General features: G+C 43.9%; 1 protein-coding gene across 1 annotated transcript in view; it reads left to right on the top strand.

The window, feature by feature from the left end:
• dntt (deoxynucleotidyltransferase, terminal) overlaps positions 1-17,986 on the top strand; it is a 187,238-nt gene extending 169,252 nt beyond the window's left edge. Inside the window, exon 11 of the mRNA XM_068002427.1 lies at positions 13,483-17,986. Coding sequence (XP_067858528.1) covers positions 13,483-13,569 — 87 coding nt within the window. The 3' untranslated portion in view covers positions 13,570-17,986. The remainder of the gene's footprint in view (positions 1-13,482) is intronic.
• The last annotated feature ends 5,536 nt before the right edge of the window (positions 17,987-23,522 follow it).

The raw sequence follows: 23,522 nt of genomic DNA, 5'->3' as shown, positions 1-23,522 counted from the left end.
CCCACTCCCTCCAATCCTCCAATAACAGAGTCAAACCTGACACTGTTGTTAAAACTTTGCTAATGAGCTTTCGGAGAAAGATGTGGTCATTTCCTGCTGGGGGAAATTAAGATGACCAGATGACAATGGAACAGATAAACTCTTTTAGCTCATTATTTGTTCAACAAGGATTCGGCTGCAGTTTTGACATTAACTGATTCAGTGCAGGATTGCCAACTCTGGAGATTTGGTCACATGACAGCTGGTCACATGACATGCACTGCAGTCTGCAAATGTTACTGCATTTACTTAATGGCTTGATATCCGTGCTTTGCTGAGAGTGCTAAATAGAAGGTCAAGGATGGCAATGCACATTCTGTTAAATTGGTAAGCTGAGAAACTTACCTTGAAAATCCACCTCGTCACTTGGCTCCTCCACCAGGTACGGGTCGTCCCGTTCCTGCTGGCTCATGGCACTAAAACCAGCACGGTGGGCTACGAACTTCCTCCGCTCGAGTGCTGTGACTTCACAGGAAGTGCGGCAAGCTGCCTCGCAGGCAAACGCAAGGGCAGCGGGTGTGGGACCAGCGGCCAACCACGAGGGATGTTCCAGCGGGGGATTGTTTAACCTGGCGATAGACTACGCCTCCGGCTCTACGGAGGTAGGCAGGATGGTGCTGGGTGGGAATTGACAGTTCGGGCCGTCGGAGGAGCGCAGGCGTGAACCAGAACACTAAAGTACTTTCCTCCCAGGTCACCAGCAGCGCCTGGGAGATCGGTCGTCCGTTTTGTGGGACTCCTGTGCAACCTGGGAGGGTTGGCAACCCTAGGATACAGGGTGGGGAATAACTGGACTTGGAGGTGATAGAGGACTGTGATGCAGAAATATAGACCTTATAAGAGGAACTTAGAGCATTGTGGGGTGAAAGGGAAGGCAGAGTGGGGGTAAAGTTGGGTTAGAGGAGGGTAAGAGGCTGGGAGGGGAATGTAGAGCAGGGTTGTGCGGGGCAGGTGTTCCTGATGTTAGAAGTGGCACCCACAAAATTCAAAAAATCAGCAGCTATATACATTTTTAAATTTATTTTCATTTAATTTTATATATAATAGTTTTTAATAGAATCTTACAGCACAGAAGAACAACATTCGGCCCATCGTGCCTGTGCCGGCTCTTTGAAAGAGCAATCCAATCAGTCCCATTCCACTGCACTTTCCCCATAGCTCTGTAAAGTTTTCCTTTTCAAGTTTTTATCCAACTCCCTTTTGAAAGTTATTATTGAATCTGCTTCCACCACCCTTTCAGGCAGTGCATTCCAGACTACGTTTAAAAAAATTTCTCCTCATCTCCCACTTGGTTCCTTTGCCAATTTCCGAAAATCTGCGTCCTCTAGTTACCCGCCTGTCAGTGGAAACAGTTTCTCCCTATCTACTCGTTCAAAAACCTTCATAATTTTTGAATACCTCTATTAAATCTCACCTTAACCTTTTCTACTCTGAGGAGAACCATCCCAGTTTCTCTAGTTTATCCACATAATTGAAGTCCCTCATCTGTGGTACCATTCTAGTATATCACCTCCGCATCCTCTCCAAGGCCTTGACATCCTTCCTAAAGTAATGTGCCCAGAATTGGTGAAACCTAAAGGTTTAGCATAACATCCTTGCTTTTGCACTCCATGGGGTAAATTCTAACATACTGGCGGGAACTCTGGGAGGGGTGGGGGGGGGGTCAATACATGTGTGGGAAACCCGGAAAAATTTTGGGTGTGTTGTCTCGAGCAATCGCGAGTCAATTGAAGGCCCTTAATGTGACTTCCGGGTCTTGCATCTCCAAGCTGTGCACCCGAATGACGTGATGTGAACTGGAGTATTTAAAGGGACATTGCAACCATGGATTTTGAGGGCGAAAGGAGGAATTTAAAGACATCGAGCAACAAAGGACGAAGCAGGCACCCCGGTTTACTGACTCTTCACTTGAGTTGCTACTGACCGGTGTGAGGAGCAGGAGGGATATACTGTACCCGGCTGATCGCAGGAAGTGCTCTGCCTCTGCCACCAAGAAGGCCTGGCTCAAGGTGGTAGAGGAGCTGAGCAGCAGGAGCACCATCACGAGGACATGGGTGCAGTGCAGGAAGCGCTTTAATGATTTAACCAGGTCAGGAAAAGTGAGTACAGTTACTGATTCACCTACATCCTGTGGTGCACATTAACCCTATGTTCCTATTAACCCCCCACTGTCTTGCCAAGCCTACTCCATCACATCACTCCTCACACCCACTTAAATCTCATTATCAACTTGCCTTCACCTCCTGTGCACTTCCTCACCTCCCCATTTGTGAACCCACCACTCCCACTCACCCCAATCCTGATGCAATGTCATGAATTTGTCTGATTATCACCCTCTGATGCATCTCCTTCATTGTCAGCCTCACCCAAAGCAATGTATCCATCGGGTGACCCTGTCATCCTCACTCCCTCACACATCTTCTCTTTCTCCCCTTTTAGGAGGAGAGAGTGTTGAATGCTGGCTGTCGGAGATGCTGAGACTGGTACCCTGCAAACATCTCGTGATAGAACTTTAACATCCTTCACACACATCATGAATTGTTGTTATCAATGATTGACCTGTTGCACACCTCCGTGTGCTCATTGCAAATTAACTTCTGTGATGATTCTTAATATTGCTTTATGTTCTCCTCCAGGGCCTTCAAGGATTGATGAAGTGGCACTTGACATGGACGAGGATGATTCCTCAGACAAGCTCCATGCCTCTGAGGGTGCACCGTCACATCACATCCAGCCATGTACCAGCGCAGATACTCATACGTCAGTGGGTCCTGTTAGGCAGATAGTTGGTTATCACCTGGTGATTCACCACTCTCAATTGAGCACGAGCAGACACTCATGGCAGGGGCAGCTGTGGAGAGTCCGCATCAGGGAGCGCATTCTTCTCAAAGCTCTGCTTAGCTGGATGCAGATGCTGAACCCTGCAGGCCATCGTTGAGAATGATCAAGGTACAGCTGCACCTTTGCGAGGTACTGGAAAAAGTGCCATGCACACTCTCCACAATAACAGAGAGGATGGTGGAGTCCACTTCCAGCATTAGTGGAATGGTGGCGCAGGTAAGTGTGGGAATGCCTGCAATGGAGAGAATAGCAGCCTCCATTGAGCTTCAAGCATGACTCTCAAATGAGTCCATTCAGGCTATGATAACGACCATGCAGACTCTGGATGCTAACCTTTCTGCTGCCTTAAACAGGCAAACATACTTTAGCAGTGGCCTTACAACGCGTCACAGATGTGCTCCAAGTTGTTGTCCAGCAGAGTGATAGGAGTGATATGGCCATGGCTGTGGCCCTGGGGAGGGATGATGGTAAAAGGTGACATGGAAGTGGGGACTTCACTCAAAGTGTTCCCACGTCTCACCTGTTTGCCCCCCCCCCCCCAACCAGTACCTGCAATGTTGCCTTCTCTCCCGATGGCCAAGTCTGCCCCTGCACAGGTACAGGTAGAGCTGCCTTTGGTGGTGCCTGCAAAGGGCATAGCCAAGAGCATCTCAGTAGTCAGGGCAGGGATCTGAGCAACCTGCCAATACCTCTACAGAAGCCATAGGAGGATGATCGATGTAGAAGCGCTAGGAAGAGGAAGGCTAAGGTTTTGTAATCCCCAAGGGTATGCACAAGGGTGTCTGACAAGATGTCATGTTTTTCATTTATATATTTTCATGTTTTTTCTTTATAAGCACATTAAATGTTATAATTGTCACCACCACTGCCACGTCTTGTCCATTCTTGAGTCCCTATTGTGAAAGCGCTCCGTGCTGCATCATGAATGGCAAGACTTGGTGCCACCCATTGGGTGCATTTACAATGGGTGTATGTGTGGTTGTAGGACTGTTTTGTGCAAGCGGAGGGGAGGAGTGGCTGGTGTTGGTGGTAGTGGTTGTTCCAGGCGGCCTGAGTAGTTCACTGTCTTCAGTTTGCAGATCTCCTCATGAGAATCTATTAGATATAGAATCATAGAATCATAGAATCATAGAAGTTACAACATGGAAACAGGCCCTTCGGCCCAACATGTCCATGTCGCCCAGTTTATACCACTAAGCTAGTCCCAATTGCCTGCACTTGGCCCATATCCCTCCATACCCATCTTACCCATGTAACTGTCCAAATGCTTTTTAAAAGACAAAATTGTACCCGCCTCTACTACTGCCTCTGGCAGCTCGTTCCAGACACTCACCACCCTTTGAGTGAAAAAATTGCCCCTCTGGACCCTTTTGTATCTCTCCCCTCTCACCTTAAATCTATGCCCCCTCGTTATAGACTCCCCTACCTTTGGGAAAAGATTTTGACTATCGACCTTATCTATGCCCCTCATTATTTTATAGACTTCGATAAGATCACCCCTTAACCTCCTGCTCTCCAGGGAAAAAAGTCCCAGTCTGTCTAACCTCTCCCTGTAAGTCAAACCATCAAGTCCCGGTAGCATCCTAGTAAATCTTTTCTGCACTCTTTCTAGTTTAATAATATCCTTTCTATAATAGGGTGACCAGAACTGTACACAGTACTCCAAGTGTGGCCTCACCAATGCCCTGTACAACTTCAACAAGACATCCCAACTCCTGCATTCAATGTTCTGACCAATGAAACCAAGCATGCTGAATGCCTTCTTCACTACCCTATCCACCTGTGACTCCACTTTCAAGGAGCTATGAATCTGTACTCCCAGATCTCTTTGTTCTATAACTCTCCCCAATGCCCTACCATTAACGGAGTAGGTCCTGGCCCGATTCGATCTACCAAAATGCATCACCTCACATTTATCTAAATTAAACTCCATCTGCCATTCATCGGCCCACTGGCCCAATTTATCAAGATCCCGTTGCAATCCTAGATAACCTTCTTCACTGTCCACAATGCCACCAATCTTGGTGTCATCTGCAAACTTACTAACCATGCCTCCTAAATTCTCATCCAAATCATTAATATAAATAACAAATAACAGCGGACCCAGCACCGATCCCTGAGGCACACCGCTGGACACAGGCATCCAGTTTGAAAAACAACCCTCTACAACCACCCTCTGTCTTTTGTCGTCAAGCCAATTTTGTATCCAATTGGCTACCTCACCTTGGATCCCATGAGATTTAACCTTATGTAACAACCTACCATGCGGTACCTTGTCAAATGCTTTGCTGAAGTCCATGTAGACCACGTCTACTGCACAGCCCTCATCTATCTTCATGGTTACCCCTTCAAAAAACTCAATCAAATTCGTGAGACATGATTTTCCTCTCACAAAACCATGCTGACTGTTCCTAATTAGTCCCTGCCTCTCCAAATGCCTGTAGATCCTGTCCCTCAGAATACCCTCTAACAACTTACCCACTACAGATGTCAGGCTCACTGGTCTGTAGTTCCCAGGCTTTTCCCTGCCGCCCTTCTTAAACAAAGGCACAACATTTGCTACCCTCCAATCTTCAGGCACCTCACCTGTAGCGGTGGATGATTCAAATATCTCTGCTAGGGGACCCGCAATTTCCTCCCTAACCTCCCATAACGTCCTGGGATACATTTCATCAGGTCCCGGAGATTTATCTACCTTGATGCGCGTTAAGACTTCCAGCACCTCCCTCTCTGTAATATGTACACTCCTCAAGACATCACTATTTATTTCCCCAAGTTCCCTAACATCCATGCCTTTCTCAACCGTAAATACCGATGTGAAATATTCATTCAGGATCTCACCCATCTCTTGTGGTTCCGCACATAGATGACCTTGTTGATCCTTAAGAGGCCCTACTCTCTCCCTAGTTACCCTTTTGCCCTTTATGTATTTGTAGAAGCTCTTTGGATTCACCTTTGCCTGATCTGCCAAAGCAATCTCATATCCCCTTTTTGCCCTCCTGATTTCTCTCTTAACTCTACTCCGGCAATCTCTATACTCTTCAAGGGATCCACTTGATCCCAGCTGCCTATGCATGTCATATGCCTCCTTCTTCTTTTTGACTAGGGCCTCAATCTCCCGAGTCATCCAAGGTTCCCTACTTCTACCAGCCTTGCCCTTCACTTTATAAGGAATGTGCTTACCCTGAACCCTGGTTAACACACTTTTGAAAGCCTCCCACTTACCAGACGTCCCTTTGCCTGCCAACAGACTCTCCCAATCAACTTCTGAAAGTTCCTGTCTAATACCATCAAAATTGGCCTTTCCCCAATTTAGAATTTTAACTTTTGGGCCAGACCTATCCTTCTCCATAGCTATCTTAAAACTAATGGAATTATGATCACTGGTCCCAAAGTGATCCCTCACTAACACTTCTGTCACCTGCCCTTCCTTATTTCCCAAGAGGAGGTCAAGTTTTGCCCCCTCTCTAGTCGGGCCATCCACATACTGAATGAGAAATTCCTCCTGAATACACTCAACAAATTTCTCTCCATCCAAGCCCCTAATGCTATGGCTGTCCCAGTCAATGTTGGGAAAGTTAAAGTCCCCTACTATTACCACCCTATTTTTCTTGCAGCTGTCTGTAATCTCCTTACATATTTGCTCCTCAATTTCCCGTTGACTATTTGGGGGTCTGTAGTACAATCCGATCAAAGTGATCTCTCCCTTCTTATTTTTCAGTTCTACCCATATAGACTCAGTGGGCGAACCCTCGGATATATCCCCTCTCACTACTGCCGTGATGTTCTCCCTAATCAAGAACGCAACTCCCCCTCCTCTCTTACCTCCTGCTCTATCTTTCCTATAGCATCTGTACCCTGGAACATTGAGCTGCCAGTCCTGCCCCTCCCTTAGCCATGTTTCAGTAATAGCTATAACATCCCAGTCCCATGTACCCATCCATGCCCTGAGTTCATCTGCCTTGCCCATCAGACTTCTTGCATTGAAATAAATGCAGTTTAATCTAGACTTCCCTTGGTCTTTGCCCTGCTTTCTCAGACCATCTGTCCGGTCATGTTCTGTACACTCTCCCTTACTGCCTTTTGTTTCTGTCACCACTTTATTTCCCACTGACTTCCTGCATCGGTTCCCATCCCCCTGCCACATTAGTTTAAACCCTCCCCAACAGCACTGGCAAACACTCCCCCTAGGACATTGGTTCCAGTCCTGCCCAGATGCAGACCGTCCAATTTGTACTGGTCCCACCTCCCCCAGAACCGGTTCCAATGGCCCAGGAATTTGAATCCCTCCCTCTTGCACCATCTCTCAAGCCACGTATTCATCTTAGCTATCCTGTCATTCCTACTCTGACTAGCCCGTGGCACTGGTAGCAATCCTGAGATTACTACCTTTGAGGTCCTACTCATTAGTTTAACTCCTAACTCCCTAAATTCAGCTTGTAGGACCTCATCCTGTTTTTTACCTATATCGTTGGTGCCTATATGCACCACGACAACTGGCTGTTCACCCTCCCCCTCCAGAATGTCCTGCAGCCGCTCCGAGACATCCTTGACCCTTGCACCAGGGAGGCAACATACCATCCTGGAGTCTCGGTTGCGTCCGCAGAAACGCCTGTCTATTCCCCTTACAATCGAGTCCCCTATCACTATAGCTCTGCCACTCTTTTTCCTGCCCTCCTGTGCAGCAGAGCCAGCCACGGTGCCATGAACCTGGCCACTGCCACCTTCCCCTGGTGAGCCATCTCCCCCAACAGTATCCAAAACGGTATACCTGTTTTGGAGGGAGATGACCGCAGGGGACCCCTGCACTGCCTTCCTACTCTTCCTCTGTCTGTTGGTCACCCATTCACTATCTCCCTCAGTAATTTTTATCTGCGGTGTGACCAACTCACTGAACGTGCTATCCACGACTTTCTCAGCATCGCGGATGCTCCAAAGTGAGTCCATCCGCAGCTCCAGAGCCGTCAAGCGGTCAAACAATAGCTGCAGCTGGACACACTTCCCGCAGGTGAAGGAATCAGGGATACAGGAAGGAGCCCTGAATTCCCACATCCCACAAGAGGAACATGACACGGCCCTGGGATCTCCTGCCATGACTTAACCCTTAAATTAGCTTAAGAACAACTACAATGTCAAGAGAAAAAAAAGGAAAGAAAAACTACTTACCACTCCCTTTAAGGAGTTTACTCCTTTAAATTGTTCTCAATTTAGAGAATGTTAACTACACTAGGGACCTTGATTCACTAAAAAATAAACGCTACTTCCTATAAGACCTGCAGACCTTCCCTTTCCTTTTACTTTAGTTACTGTAGATAAGTAGAAATACTCACCTGAACCTACTCACCAATCAGGTGCCTCCCCTGTGTCGCGTCCCGATCTGATTCCTGACGTCACTTCGAACTCGGTCGCAGCTCCGCTCGGCTCCTCTCAGCGCTCTGAAATCCCGCCTTTTATCGGACGCTCCCTCCGCTCGGCTCGGCTCCTCTCCCACAATGCCCCTCCGCCGGATATGAGTGACTCCCTGGCATCACGAGCAGCCAGGTGTGCCACTGCTCTGCCAATGGGTTGCCCATCTTCCTCCTCCTCTTCTTCAAAATTGCTGGCAGATGCAAATGCTTCATAAGTACGAGAGCGCCTCCACCTGTAACCCTCTGTTGAGCGACGGTCTGCAGGACGCAACGCACCCTCGCCGATGAGTACCGAAGAGATCCCCCAGATCAATACAGGCACCTGAAGCGCTTTTTGAGCATTCCAATAGCGTGTTCACTGACAGACCTGGTGGTGATGTGACTGTCATTGTACCGCTGCAGTGCCTCAATAGTGGGGTTTCTCAGAGGTGTCATGAACCACATCTGCACGGGATATCCTTTATCTCCAAGGCACCATCCCTTAAGTCTGTTTTGTGTGTTGGAAGAGGGCTGGGATGTTGGACTGGTGCAAAATGAAGGAATCATTTGCCAGCAGCTGCCAGGAAATCTGGCACACACCTGCAGAAACCACCTCCGGTGGTCGCAAACCAGCTGCTCGTTGATGGAGTGATATCCCTCTCGGTTGATGAACAGTCCTGGCTCACGTGCAAGTCCTCAGATTGCTACGTGTGTGCAATCAATTGTGCCCTGCACCCGTGGGAAGCCAGCCAGAAAGTGGAAACCCACTGCCCTCTCAATCGTCGCAGGGGAAGTTGACTTAATCTGATACCCTGGCAAACAACCCATCCATGACCTGTTGCATACACTTATGTGCAGACGACTGAGAGACCCCGGTGATGTCACCAGTGGCACCCTGGAAGGATCCGGGGGTGAAGAAATTGAGGGCAGTGGTGACTTTAACTGCGACGGGCAATGCATGGCCACCAGGCCCAGCTGGGAGCAGCTCTGCATGAAGGAACCTGCAGATGTCTGCGACCATCTGGCGACTTAATCTGAGCCTTCGTAGACACTGCTCCTCAGAGAGGTCCAGGAGGCTCACAAAAAGTTAACTTCTTTAAGTACTTTAAATATTTCAATTGGTCCTTTTAAATATCATCCCGCTGGCTTTAAGTGCCGACGGGACTTCCGGGTGTCAGAAGCGCGCGCATCCAAATGGGTGTGGGTCAAACCTGGATAGGCTCTTTGAAGCCAGGATGCAGTCCCGCTCTGGAAACAGGAGTGTTACTACCCACCCGTTCTTGGGGGTCAAAATTTACCCCTATGTCTCTAGTTATAAAGCCCAGGATCCCGTATGCTTTATTAACAGTGCTATTAGGTAGGGAGTTCCAGGATTTTGACCCTGCGACGATGAAGCATTGGTGATATATTTCCAAGTCAGGATGGTGTGTGACTTGGAGGGGAACGTGCAGGTGGTGTTGTTCCCATGTGCCTGCTGCCCTTGTCCTTCTAGGTGGTAGAGGTCGCGGGTTTGGGAGGTGCTGTTGAAGAAGCCTTGGCAAGTTGCTGCAGTGCATCCTGTAGATGGTACACACTGTGGAGGGTGTGAATGTTTAGGGTGATGGACGGGGTGCCAATCAAGTGGGCTGCTTTGTCCTGGATGGTGTTGAGCTTCTTGAGTGTTGTTGGAGCTGCACTCATCCAGGCAAGTGGAGAGTATTCCATCACACTCCTGACTTGTGCCTTGTAGATGGTGGAAAGGCTTTGGGGAGTCAGGAGGTGAGTCATTCGCTGCAGAATCCCCAGCCTCTGACCTGCTCTTGTATCCACAGTATTTATGTGGCTGGTCCAGTTAAGTTTCTGGTCAATGGTGACCCCCAGGATGTTGATGGTGGGGGATTCGGTGATGGTAATGCCGTTGAATATCAAGGGGAGGTGGTTAGACTCTCTCTTGTTGGAGATGGTCATTGCCTGGCACTTGTCAGGCGCGAATGTTATTTGCCATTTATCAGCCCAAGCCTGGATGTTGTCCAGGTCTTGCTGCATGCAGGCACGGACTGCTTCATTATCTGAGGGGTTGTGAATGGAACTGAACACTGTGCAGTCATCAGTGAACATCCCCATTTCTGACCTTATGATGGTGGGAAGGTCATTGATGAAGCAGCTGAAGATGTTTGGGCCTAGGACACTGCCCTGAGGAACTCCTGCAGCAATATCCTGGGGCTGAGATGATTGGCCTTCAACAACCACTACCATCTTCCTTTGTGCTAAGTATGACTTCAGCCACTGGAGAGTTTTCCCCCTGATTCCCATTGACTTCAATTTTACTAGGGCTCCTTGGTGTCACACTCTGTCAAATGCTGCCTTGATGTCAAGGGCAGTCGCCTCACCTCTGGAATTCAGCAATTTTGTCCATGTTTGGACCAAGGCTGTAATGAGGTCTGGAGCCGAGTGGTCCTGGCGGAACCAAACTGAGCATCGGTGAGCAGGTTATTGGTGAGTAAGTGCCACTTGATAGCACTGTCAACGACACCTTCCATCACTTTGCTGCTGATTGAGAGTAGACTGATGGGGTGGTAATTGGCTGGATTGGATTTGTCCTTTTTGTGGACAGGACATGCCTGGGCAATTTTTCACATTGTCGGGTAGATGCCAGTGTTGTAGCTGTACTGGAACATCTTGGGTAGAGGCGCAGCTAGTTCTGGAGCAGAAGTCTTCAGCACTACAGCCAGGATGTCGGGGCCCATAGCCTTTGCTGTATCCAGTGCACTCAGCCGATTCTTGATATCACATGGAGTGAATCAAATTGGCTGAAGACTGGCTTCTGTGATGGTGGGGATATCGGGAGGAAGCCGAGATGGATCATCCACTTGGCATTTCTGGCTGAAGATGGTTGCAAACGCTTCAGCCTTGTCTTTTGCACTTACGTGCTGAACTCTGCCATCATTGAGGATGGGGATGTTCACGGAGCCGCATCCATCTGTTAGTTGTTTAATTGTCCACCACCATTCACGATTGGATGTGGCAGGACTGCAGAGCTTTGATCTGATCCATTGGTTGTGGAATTGCTTAGCTCTGTCTATAGCATGCTGCTTCTGCTGTTTAGCATGCATGTAGTCCTGAGTTGTAGCTTCACCAGGTTGGCACCTCAATCTTAGGTACGCCTGGTGCTGCTCCTGGCAGGCTCTTCTACACTCCTCATTGAACCAGGCTTGATCCCTGGCTTGTTGGTAATGGTAGAGTGAGGAATATGCCGGGCCATGAGGTTACAGATTATGCTGGAATACAATTCTGCTGATGCTGATGGCCCACAGCGCCTCATGGATGCCCAGTTTTGAGCTGCTAGATCTGTTCTGAATCTATCCCATTTACTACGGTTGTAGCGTCACACAACACATTGGATGGTGTCCTCAGTGTGCCCTGATCGACTTGCCTTGCCACCATAAAAGATTTGTGTATGTAAGCATTATATACACATTTTCATGTTTATATTGTTAAGAATTAGCTGGGGGGAGGAGTCACCACACCATGATTTGGGGCTAGTGAGTCAGAGGGATCGGGTGAGGGGGTTATATTAGGAGCAGCTTTATGGGGAGGGGGAAAAAGAGAGAAGATGACAAGGGCAATTCAGAGCTGAGGGCACATCCACCTTAGTTTAACTTCTCATCCAAAAGACTGCACTTGTAACAATGCAGCACTCCCTCAGTACTGCACAAAGCATTAACCCAGATTATATGTTGAAGTCCATAGTGGGGTTTGAACACACAACCTTCTGACTCACAAGTAAGAGTGCTATTACTGAACCATGTTAGCACTGTGTCCTTGTATGATTGCACCTTACAAATAAAAAGATTGAGTCCGCAAATCTGAAATAAAAACAGAAAGGGTTCCAAATACACTGCATCTGTAAAGAGAAAAGGCAGGTTAATATTGCAGACCCTTCAGTTTATAAAAGCTAGAAACATTCCCCTGAGTGGCTGATCTCCTAAAAATTCCCTTACTATGGATAAGAACTCAAACCTAGCCCTAAAATGGAACATGCTGGATATTTATTGGTGAAGGTAGGCCGAAGTCTTAATTTTATTAATAGATATGAAAACAAAAAAAGAAGTTTGACCTTATAAGCAAAGTAAAATTAAAGTCACAGCATTTAAACTCTTGTTCTTTAAGTTATCTTAAATAATAAAATTCTGAGTTTTATTATACAAAGTATGCTTACATGTTTCTAACTGAGATATGGAGCTGAAACCTTATCTGAGCTCTGAGTCTATCCTGCAAACATTCCGTTTTGAAACTGTTTCAAAAATAGACTTTCCCCAATATCTCTAAATATAGCAAGTCTCTGTTACATAACTGAAGTATCATGATAATATTGTACTTTATATGCAATACATCTGTTGGTCAGATGACTGCTATAATATAGAAATGGGTATGATGACAGCAGCATGACTGATGGGATGTATTATATCAAAAGCCAATGGAACCGAGCTTCAAGAATTACAGATTATGTTACAGTCTTTAACTACATTGTACCAATTATTTTCTATAATTATAGATTTTTTTTTTGTCTGCAGATTGAAAAATCTTACATTCACTGATATTCAGCATTGTTTCACATCCACTGTAGAAAATCCATTAAGATTGTTGACGGGAATCATTTCACTGTATTCATGCCAGTAGTATTATAACATAAGCAAGTGGGTGTTGTCGCATTACATGATTGGTAATAGGATGTTGCCTGTTGTTCGCAGTGATCTGTTTGGTTATTTGCTTTGTTGCATAAACTATTAAACATCTTGGGACATTTTGCTGCATTAAAGGTGCTATATAAATTTTGTGGTATTTTTATGCTGTAATGATATAAGCATAGTAGGAGTACTTTTAACAAGTCTGCACTGGTGGTAAAGAGCCTCTTAGCCGGCCTCTCATATCAGAGTTTCAGACACAAATATAATGGTCAGAAAATCTTGGGCAGTGCACAGGCGAATTTCCAGATGTACTGCCAGTGGATAAGACTGGGGGTGTGGACACGTAAAATTACTCCTATTATTTATACTAAAACAGGTCACAATTATTTCTCTATCATATGGCCAATAGAGGCCCTAAAATTTAAAGGGAATTAACAGATACATTCTCCCCATGTATTTATTAACAACAGACATTATTTGCCTGCTGCAGCATGTCATGTAGCATTTGATCATATATTGATTAAATTCTTCTGGTTTCTCTTTTACAGAAGGTATTTCTTAAAGCTAAGACCGAGGAAGAAATCTTTGCTCACCTGGACTTGAAATACCTTGAACCATGGGAAAGAAATGCATAAGCTCCAGAAGTATAAAGTGCATATTCAGTAGAATGCACTCAATATAAATTTCCCAGAGGAAAAAGGAAATTTTCTTATAGAATTTGACATTTTTAAAGCACAATGATTTTTTAAAAAGCTAGTGCAACACTGGGTCACCACTGGGATTGTGAAGTAAATAGAGATGTCTAGCAGCAGAAAAATGACAGTACTTAAACTTCTAATGAAACTACTTTATGAAAAGGGATCTAATTTACTTAGTTCTACAATAATAGATCCTGAAACTGATTGAGACATAGGAACAGGAGTAGGCCATTCAGCCCCTCGGGCCTGTCCAGCCATTCAATTAGATCATGGCTGATCTGTACCTCAACTCCATTTACGCCTTTAATCCATATCCCTTACCTAATAAAAAATCTGTCGATCTCAGTCTTGAATATTTCAATTGACGCAGCATCCACAGCCTTTTGGGAGAGCAAGTTCCTTTTGAGGGTGGAAAGCCTCAAAGTACATACTAAAGAATCACTTATTGCTTTCTCCTAGATGCTTCACGTTCTCCTAGAAATGCAATTATGTAGCTCAAAATTTTGATTCTTTTCTTCCCCCCATGGTTATATGCCAAATATCATCATAAATGTTATGGAACTCGCACAATTTATGCAGAGTACTGCAGATCTGTTAATAATGTTCCCTATGTTGTTTCCAATTATTTTTCTCAGTATTGTGGTGAAACAGATTATGAAAGTAATGGTTTTGGCCAAAATCAGGAAATTAATTTTAAAACTATTTTTGAATACATGTCCACAATTTCTATAAATTATATCAGCACTTGAAGGATACATTGTATATCTGTGCCAAATACTGTAACTGAGATAACAATCTAAGTAAGCAGGTTATGTATAACTTTCAAATAGTTAAGATGATAAAAATTTATGGTGGAAGAGCTATACGGGCTCAAACAAAGGAACTATGTCTGCAACTATCATTTTTTCTACATTATTGTATTTTGTACATTCTGTTGTTTTCTATATTCTGTTGTGCATTTACTATCAATACTTCACATTTTAGATTGAACACGTTTCACTGGTTTCTTTCATACATCTGTCATTAACAGAAAAAGTGCTCAGATTATGACAAAAATAGAAGTTCGGCCTTAACTTGCACTCATAACAAATATAGTATATGGTAATTAATTCCATTTGCAGTAGCAAATCACAACTATTGGGATACAGATCCATCTCAGCAATTGTTACCCCGCTAAACTCATTTTGTTGTCCAAAATAATTTTATAGTAGTTGAAAATTCTAAATATAAAGTGACATTAATGGAATGTAGATACAAGCAGAGGAAAAATGAATGATTTATGGGTCTGTATTTCAATGCATGTCTGTAGATTGCCCCATACAACTTTAGAAGTGGAGACTTTGGGGTAGAAATTGGTATACGTTGGGTGTAAAATGGACGTAACGTTGACCAATTTAGCAGTGGGACGGCCTGCGCCCAATCTGCATAGGCATTCGGCCCAGTGCTAAACTCACTAGGCCCATTTTTAAGCATGGCTGCCTGAAACAGGCGTTAGTCCGCTCGCAAAGGTTAATTAGGGGTTCGTGTCTGTTGAAGGACCCCTGTGCCAAATTGAACTGCCCTGAGTGGCTCCGCTCAGGTTTTCCAGGCGGCCTAGCAATCAACTGCCACAGAAAAGTCAAGTAAAAATTACTTCCTGGCTCCACAGCAATCCTGATGGTCACTGCCGGCTACAATCAGCCCCTCTCCCGCTATCCACCCCGCCCCCAGGACGTACCTGAAGGCCGCTGCCGGCAAGGCAGGCAGCCCAAAATTAAATTCTTCCTTTTGTGCGGAGGTGAGCCAGTTCTTCCCGAATATGTAGATGAGGCCCGAGCAATCCTGCAGTGCCCAGTCTGGGCCCAGATGAAGATCTATCCCTGTTACTTTAAAGAACCTAAGTCTTCACAAATGCACATTCTTAATCTGGCACCCACCTTACAAACATTTTGGATGCTTTGAATTGAAAAAACCCAGTGTGTAAATGCCACTTGCCATCAGTTAGTAACCAGCATAAAAATGCTTAGAGGCACCCTAATCATCTTTCTACTAGTATTGGAGATGGAGTGATGCAGTTGGATTGAACTTTTCCATTTTATGACAAGGACCCAAGTCCACATCCAGTTCAGGCTGATGGAATCACAGTGTTCTCTCTCTCTCTCTTTCCCTTTTTCTTTCTCTTTCTTTCTCTTTCTCTCTCCACACAAAGTTTCTCTTCCTCTGATGGCTTAAGGGTATTAAGTAAAATAACTAGAAAACCTCAACCCAGCTCCTATTGGGCATGAATCCATAGCATAAAATTGACTAGAATTATCAACCATTTAATTAAGCAAAGTTTCAAAATCTACATATTAGTTTTTGCCTGATTTCTTTTCAATTGTTTTAATATTTGTGACTCTAACAGTACGTCTTGTATGATTTTCATCAAGTGATCTGAGAATTTTAAAAGTATAAGAGCAATATTTTTATTCACCATTTGCAATTAATAATTTCTTTGCATTACTGTTAGTCCTAATTTGAGATGAGTTAAGTAACCTCATCTTGGTTTCAAGGTGGCAATAAGTCTATTAAGCAAAGTGGGTCAGAAGAAATTTTTGACACCTCAATCTCCAGTGCCCAAAAATTATCCAAACTGTAATTAATATGAACAGTTCTTATAATAGTTTTAAGGAAGGAGGATGGTGAAAGAAAAGATTTTAAATAGAACAGTATAATTAAACGTAAACCACAAATCGGCCCACCAAGCCAGTTCCTTCTGCAGACTATGTGCAATTCAGCCTATCGTGGATTCTGCAACTCATTTAATCTCCTGAAGAATGAAACTGCATCAATTTTTCCCGGTCTCTCAAAGTCCAGGTCATTAATATATATCAAAAAGAGCAGTGGCCCTAATATCGACCCCTGGGGAGCACCACTGTATACCTCCCTCCAGTCTGATAACCAACCATTCACCACTACTCTCTGCTTTCTGTCTCTTAGACAATTTTGTATCCAAGCTGCCATTGCCCCTTTAATCCCATGGGCTTCAATTTTGCTAACAAGTTTATTTGTGGCACTTTATCAAATGGCTTTTGAAAGTTCATATATACATCAACTGCACTACTTTCATCAACCCTCTCTGTTATTTCATTGAGGAACTCAATCACATTTGTCAGACATGATTTGTCTTTATCAAATCTGTGTTGGCTGTCATTTAATAACCCATATTCTTCCAAGTGACAATTAATTTTGTCCTGGATTATGGTCTCTAGAAGTTTCCTCACCATCGACGTTAGGCTGACTGGCCGAGAGTTACTTGGTTTATCCCTCTCCCCTTTTTGAACAGGCATATAACATTTGTGGCCTTCCAGTCCTCTGGCACCACAGCCATATCCGAGGAGGATTGGAAGGTTGTGGCCAGAGCCTCTGCTATTTCCACCCTTACTTCCCTCAGCAACCTAGGATGCATCCCATCCGGACCAGGTGACCTTTCTACTTTGAGCATTGCCAATGTTTTTAAGTACCTCCTCCTTATCTGTTTTTATCCTATCCAATTTCTCTACCCCTTCCTCCATTCCTGTGACATTGAAAACCCTTTTCTTTTGTGAAGATAGATGCAACAAATGTTTCTCTAACAAGTGTTTGCTAATGAAACATTCAATGTTGCAAACATTTTTGTATTCAATTTTCTTGGTCAAATGCTGATGTTGAGAGAATCTCTTTAGGACAAATGTTCTTTGAAAACGCCAATGCTACAGTAATAGTATCTAATGCAAAATCATTTTATTGATTTCAGTTTTCAAAAGAATTACCGCCCCCTTCTCCCAGCTCATTAGGTAACTGCACTGTGTGGTGCTGCATTGAACAATAAAGACCAAGAAGCCATCAGGTTTGATTCTTGATCTGTGCTGTTCTCAGTTGGAATATGACAATTGGTTTTGTTGCCCCCAAGCTAGGGAGGCAGAAAGAATATCCTCCACTGCCTGCTAGAGTTGCTATTTAATGATTTCTGCTGGAAGTCCCCATATGTTGACCCATGTACAAAATCAGCTCAGTTATGATGGCTGTGAGAGTTAATAGATTTATCAACTATTCGATAGAAAGGCCACATTTAATTCCTTTCCTTTTGAGGTTGAATTGTTGAACTCTCCTGAGAGCATGTTACATAACTTCTCCTGTGTTCAGTCAAGTAAATGATGAAAGAGCCAGGCTCATTGAACCTATCTCAAATCTTGCTATCTGTCTCATCAAGTAATAGACCATTAGTGTGCGGGAAATGCTTGCAGGGAGGCTTTAGTCGCAGTGTGCTGAGAGATAACCTTTTTTAATGCTGTAATCTGAACAATATTGCTGATTTTTAAAAAAATTGCTGACACAATAAAGAAGATAAAACAAATACTTTTGTGTTTCTTTAGTTGAGATATCATGCACTATTTGGAAGACTTATTCAGAATTTAACTCCATAAGACGAATATGCAGATCAGCTTTTTTTCCAGGCACAAATGTCAAAGTGCTTTTTAAATTGAAAAGCAGTTGGAAACAAGCAAGGCTCAATGGAAATTCATGGAGAAAGATAACTCGGGAACTGGAATGAGGCAGCACTTCCTGGTTAAAATGTGAACAGAATTTATATTACTGGTTGAGTGTTTTTTTCCTAATTGCAGTAAGAAATGTTCCCAGAGAATGTTGAAATGAGCATGAATTTCCCACTTCTGAGCTGCCAGTGTGGAGCCTGCCCCACCGGAGTGCATATCATGAATCATGTGCTTACAGCCTCTCCGCTTCCATCCATTCATTTTAATGGATGGAAAATCGCGCTGCCAATATCGGATTTCCTGATATCCAATCCTAACAAGTGTGGTTTCACGCCGGAAGGACTAAGGTGGAAAATTTACTCTATAATGTCAAAACGTGGTTAAAGTTTTCAGATACAATAAACCAATTTTTTTAAACTGATGAGAGGGGGTATTAATATCTTGAGTTAAGAGGTGAGGTTCCTCACAAGTTATACATTTCCTTTAGACTTAGTTCCGGTATTCTTCCGAGCATGTGAGTATAGTTCTGAACCTAAAGGAGCATTACAGTAAAAGAACATTTCTTGGTGGTCCTGTAGGCCTTTCCTGTCCTTATCATCCAGTACTACAAAGCACATATGAAGTAAGAGCAACTTTTCAAAATAATACAAATGTAGGAAAATTAATTCAGTTCCCTACTGTTTCTCCTCAGTTATCCAGCCATCAGATCGAAAGCACATCTTTTCTGTTTTATATATTTTTATTTGTGTTGACACCAAACAACTATATTAAAGAAAATCCCTGGTGAGGGTAGCAATGACAGGAGGAATGTACTCACGCCATTCACACCGCTATTCCACAATTAACATTAAAATCAAAGCCACGCACAGGCAGCTGAAAGCTTTTTTCTGAAAACTCACGTGATATAAGTCAGACATATATAACTGCATGTCTGCAATGCCACTTAAAAAAAATTGGGTTCTGAAAAGCAAGTATTTCGTGAAAATTGCATACTACAGCTTTAACTAACTGTCAATGTTCCATGCAGGATTCAGTTTGATTTTTCTTGAATTCAAAAAAGCTGACACTTACAAAAGGCAAAATAGCACAAATATGCCTAACTATTTGGATTCAACTGTTTGTTCATAATCATAATGCCTGCCATCTTGGTGACATTTTGTGTTGATCAAGGAGAGGGATGGCAGTAGTGGGGAACAGAGCACTTTTCTACATTTTTTTTTTAATATAAGAAGCCAAAATGAAGGGCCAAGCCTATAATACAGGCACCATCATGGTTGAAAAGATTAAAAGACAATACAAGGTAAATCAGGAAGTAGTGAACTGGCAATGTACCTAAAATCCCAAGTACCCCATGGTTAGACATTGTGTACATCAATTGCTGAGCATAGCTCCTTTAACCCAACCCACAGATTTCCTCTGTGTGCGTGTGTGTAACAACATGAAAATACCATTCTTTATAAATGGACTTTTGATTTTGTTAAATATGTGCAGAGAGAAAATCTTCCCCAACTTGACTTGAACTCAACCATAGAAAAGATCCATTTCTGACACCAGACATTCTTGCGGGGGGTGATGTTAAACCCCAAACACGGGTGGGTTGGTGGCGGTGGGATTCGAAAATAGTTGTTTTTTGGGTTGTGACCGCAACCCAGCTTTATTTCCGGGTTTAACGTCGGTGCATAAAAGTACAGGCTTCCCACTGGGAATGCCAAGTCCAAACATTTTGCGGTTACGATCCAAAAAAATGACACTTTTCAACTCCCACCCACCCGTTCTTAGGGTTTAAAATCACCCCCGTGATCTCTGGTAAAATTCAGTGGCAAAATGGTAATTCTGCAGCTACAGGTCATAGAGGTACATTTTCAACTCGACACCAGGGCATAAAACTGAACAATGGAATTGAAAATCTGGTGGTTTCCGTAACGGGCGGCTGATCCGCAATACCAGTTTTATGCACGGTTGTCAAGTTGAAAATCTATCCCACGGTGTGGCCAGGTCACCAACATAGTGAATAAGAATATAGAGAGTTACAGGAGCAGTAAAGTCATTTCAGGTCCAACTGGTTGATCCCAGTGTCGCGAAATAGCATATCCCATGATACCTGCCATGCCTGCCCATTAAACTATGATACATTTTCCATCCTTAATTGCCAATATAATAATCAGATGGGATTTTCTGCAGCAAATTAATTATGAAACGCCGTCCTTTTGTGTGTCAGTCCATTCTACAATAATTTCAGAAACAGTGAATTGCTTTACTATGTTGGTGTTGTTGATGCTTGGAAAGGTAAATTCAAATAAATGAGGCTAGTTGCAAGGAAAATATTTCTAGGGCTCTTACCTCCACCTTGCAAGTCAATGAGGAAGCTCTCAGAAATGGCAGAATTTCAGGGCTGTATATGCTAAAGAACAGTAAGTGTAGGCTAAACAAGCATGATGATGGTGATGATAGTGGTTTGTCCATCATTGTTGATGATGACAGCCTATTATTCATCACACAGGTTGTGGGAGTCCTGTATGACCAGAAAGTCTGATTTTCGCCAGGAAACTCCTGAACAGATAAACGAGACCGTCTGAAGTACAATAAGAAAGAACAATTAACTTTACAAAACCTGTAAGGAGACAGGTTAAAGGTCACATGAGGAAGATGTAGGAACACTCAGAATGGCAACGAGGAATCTGGAAATGCAAATAACTACAGATGCTAAACACAACAGCAGGGAATTCTTTCAACACTATAATAGCAAAAGGACTGTTAGAGAAAAGATAGATTACAAAAGTGGTTTAAAACTGAGGACAAAGAGAAGAGTAAAATTTGCAATGATTATTTCCTTGAAGTATTTATTAGAGATGACCATAGTACAATACCCTCGACTGGTATACTTAGGGACTGATATTAACAAGATGGAGGCTCTAGACACCTTAAAGGACTCAAAAGAAACAAATCTACAGGTATGGATGGTATTTATCTCAGGGTGCTAAGAGAGACTTAGGATGTGTTTTGTAAAGTGCTGACAGTCATCTTGAGAGAAAACTGAGGAGGGCTCACTGAATTAAAAGCAAGCTAGTGTAGCTTTTTCAATCTGGCAAACAACAGACCTATTAGTCTCACATCAATAATAGAGAAAATAGTGAAATCAATTGTCAGAAAGAAGTACAAGGATTAGCTATGTGATAACTTATTAAATAGCAACCAACATAGCTTAAGAGGAGAAAGATTCTACCTGACCAACCTCTGAATTTTTGAGTGAGTGAATCATCAAGTAGGCAGTGATAACCTTATGACATGGTGTATCTGGACTTCCAAAAAGCGCTTGACAGAGTTCTTCATAAAAGGCTGCTTTGTAATCTTTCAAAAGGCTTCATACATCACAGGTAAAAATATTTTGTTTCCTTTTTATTGGTGGCTATTGCTGACTTCCAATTTTTAATTTGTAATTTTTTTGAACTTCAGGATTAGTGATTTTCATTGTCTGTTTCTTCCAGGAAACGTTGTCATTTGGCACAACTAATTCATAAGACATTTATGTACAAATTGCAAAATAACATTACTGTTACCTGTTGTCTTATTGGACTGAACTACATTTGGACTTCAAATTATACGTACTTTACAAGTTTGTTCCTCACAGTGGACAATTATAGAAGTGCAGAATTACCAGTGATTAAAAAGTGAACACATTTTACTTATTAATTTATATCTGTGTGAGTTTGCTGTGTTCAGTTGTCTACTGTGAAGCTTTGTTGTAATATGTGCGCTTCCATCTGACAGTAACTGATGGGGCTATAAGTTGGGCTGTGTAGCGGTACACGGCCTCCTAAGGACCCAAAATGGTGTCCGGAATGCGCACGCACACTACTAGCGTGACATGCGCCGGATGCCTCCTTGGTAAAGGCGTTTGCATGTAAAGTAGGGAGAATATGCATTAGATCAGTGTGCAACGCTGATTTAAAGGGACAGATACGATTTTGGAATTCAACGCTCCAGCCAACTTGCACAGCTGAACAGGTCGTAAACAGCATGGAGGAACCCCCACCCGCGTTATTTAAAGGGATCATGCAGGAGTTACTGGTTAGTTCCTGGATTATTATTTCTGGTTGCTTTGTTGCTTTTTACCTGTTTTTGGAGGTCTCCTATACTTGAATACTAGGACGAGGGGGTCGTAGCCTAAAAATTAGAGTCAGGACTTGCAAGTGAAGTTAGGAAATGCTTCCATATGCAAAGGGTGGTAGAAGTTTGGAACGCTCTTCCGCAAATGGCAGTTGATGCTAGCTCAATTGTTAATTTTAAATCTGAGATTGATAATACCTTTGGTTAAGAAAAATCTAAGGGATATGCGGCTAAGGCGGATATATGGAGTTAGGTCACAGATCAAACATGATCTCATTGAACGGCGCAACAGGCTCGAGGGGCTAAATGGTCCACTCCTATTCCTATCTGCCTCTGTTCCTATATTAATATTTCAACACTCTATAGGGAGAGGTCTGGCTAGCTGACAGCCAACCGCAAGGGCAAGGGAGAGTGGCAGGGGTGGGACAGGAACGCTGTCATCCTGAGAGAGGACAGCAGGTTCATGTTCCATGGAGCCACTGCCACTTGCTGCCTCTTGTTATACACCACCTTCTCCTGCAAGAAAGCAGGACTTGTGTCGGTGAGTGTCCTGCAAGATGTTTGGATGATGTGCCTGTCGTGGTTGAATAGCTGCCAGTGTGTGTGACCTGTGAGTTGTGGGTGTGCGGTTTGCAACAGTGATAATGTGTGAGGGTGCGAGGAAGCATCTGATTGGAAGAGTTGAGTACTGATTGAAAGAGTTTCTTGCTATGTGGGTGATGGGAGGTGTAGTGTGTGGAGCAGTGGATGTGGCTAGTGGTGCAGCTGGTAGGAAATGCCACTTGACAGTTGACCTCACTCACCTGGACCACTCTTGTCAAAGCATTGAACTTCTTCCTGCACTGCATCCATGTTCGTGGTGCTATGTGCCTGGCATTGACTTCGTCCCCTACTGCCTCCCACTGCATTGGAAGGACATGTCTGGAGGGCCTCTTGCCCCCCTGCGGTTATAGGATGCCCCTCCTTCTGTCCACTTCTTGCAACAAGGCCCCTAGTGCATCATCAGAGCGCCTTGGTGCACGCACTCTCGCAGGTCCGGTACAGACGCAGATCGGCAGATTGGTGAGGTCTGGCATGCAGATTGGATGATGTGGGATTTAGTAGAGCGCAACCTTTATTCAATGTTTTACCATAACTCAACAGTTTGTAAACAGGGATGGGACCTGCATCTGTGGTTTACGTGTGCGATGTCTAATCTCCGTTCAGACTCCGTGAGGACCCGTATCTTTTATTTTGCAAATTAGGGGCACAGGCTGCCTTTAAGTGGTGCTAGCTACTCGCGATATCAGG

This window comes from Heptranchias perlo, chromosome 21, assembly GCF_035084215.1.
Source record: "Heptranchias perlo isolate sHepPer1 chromosome 21, sHepPer1.hap1, whole genome shotgun sequence".
Taxonomy (NCBI): domain Eukaryota; kingdom Metazoa; phylum Chordata; class Chondrichthyes; order Hexanchiformes; family Hexanchidae; genus Heptranchias; species Heptranchias perlo.
The sequence above is the reverse complement of the archived record's forward strand: the minus strand, read 5'-3'. Positions and strand labels throughout refer to the sequence as shown.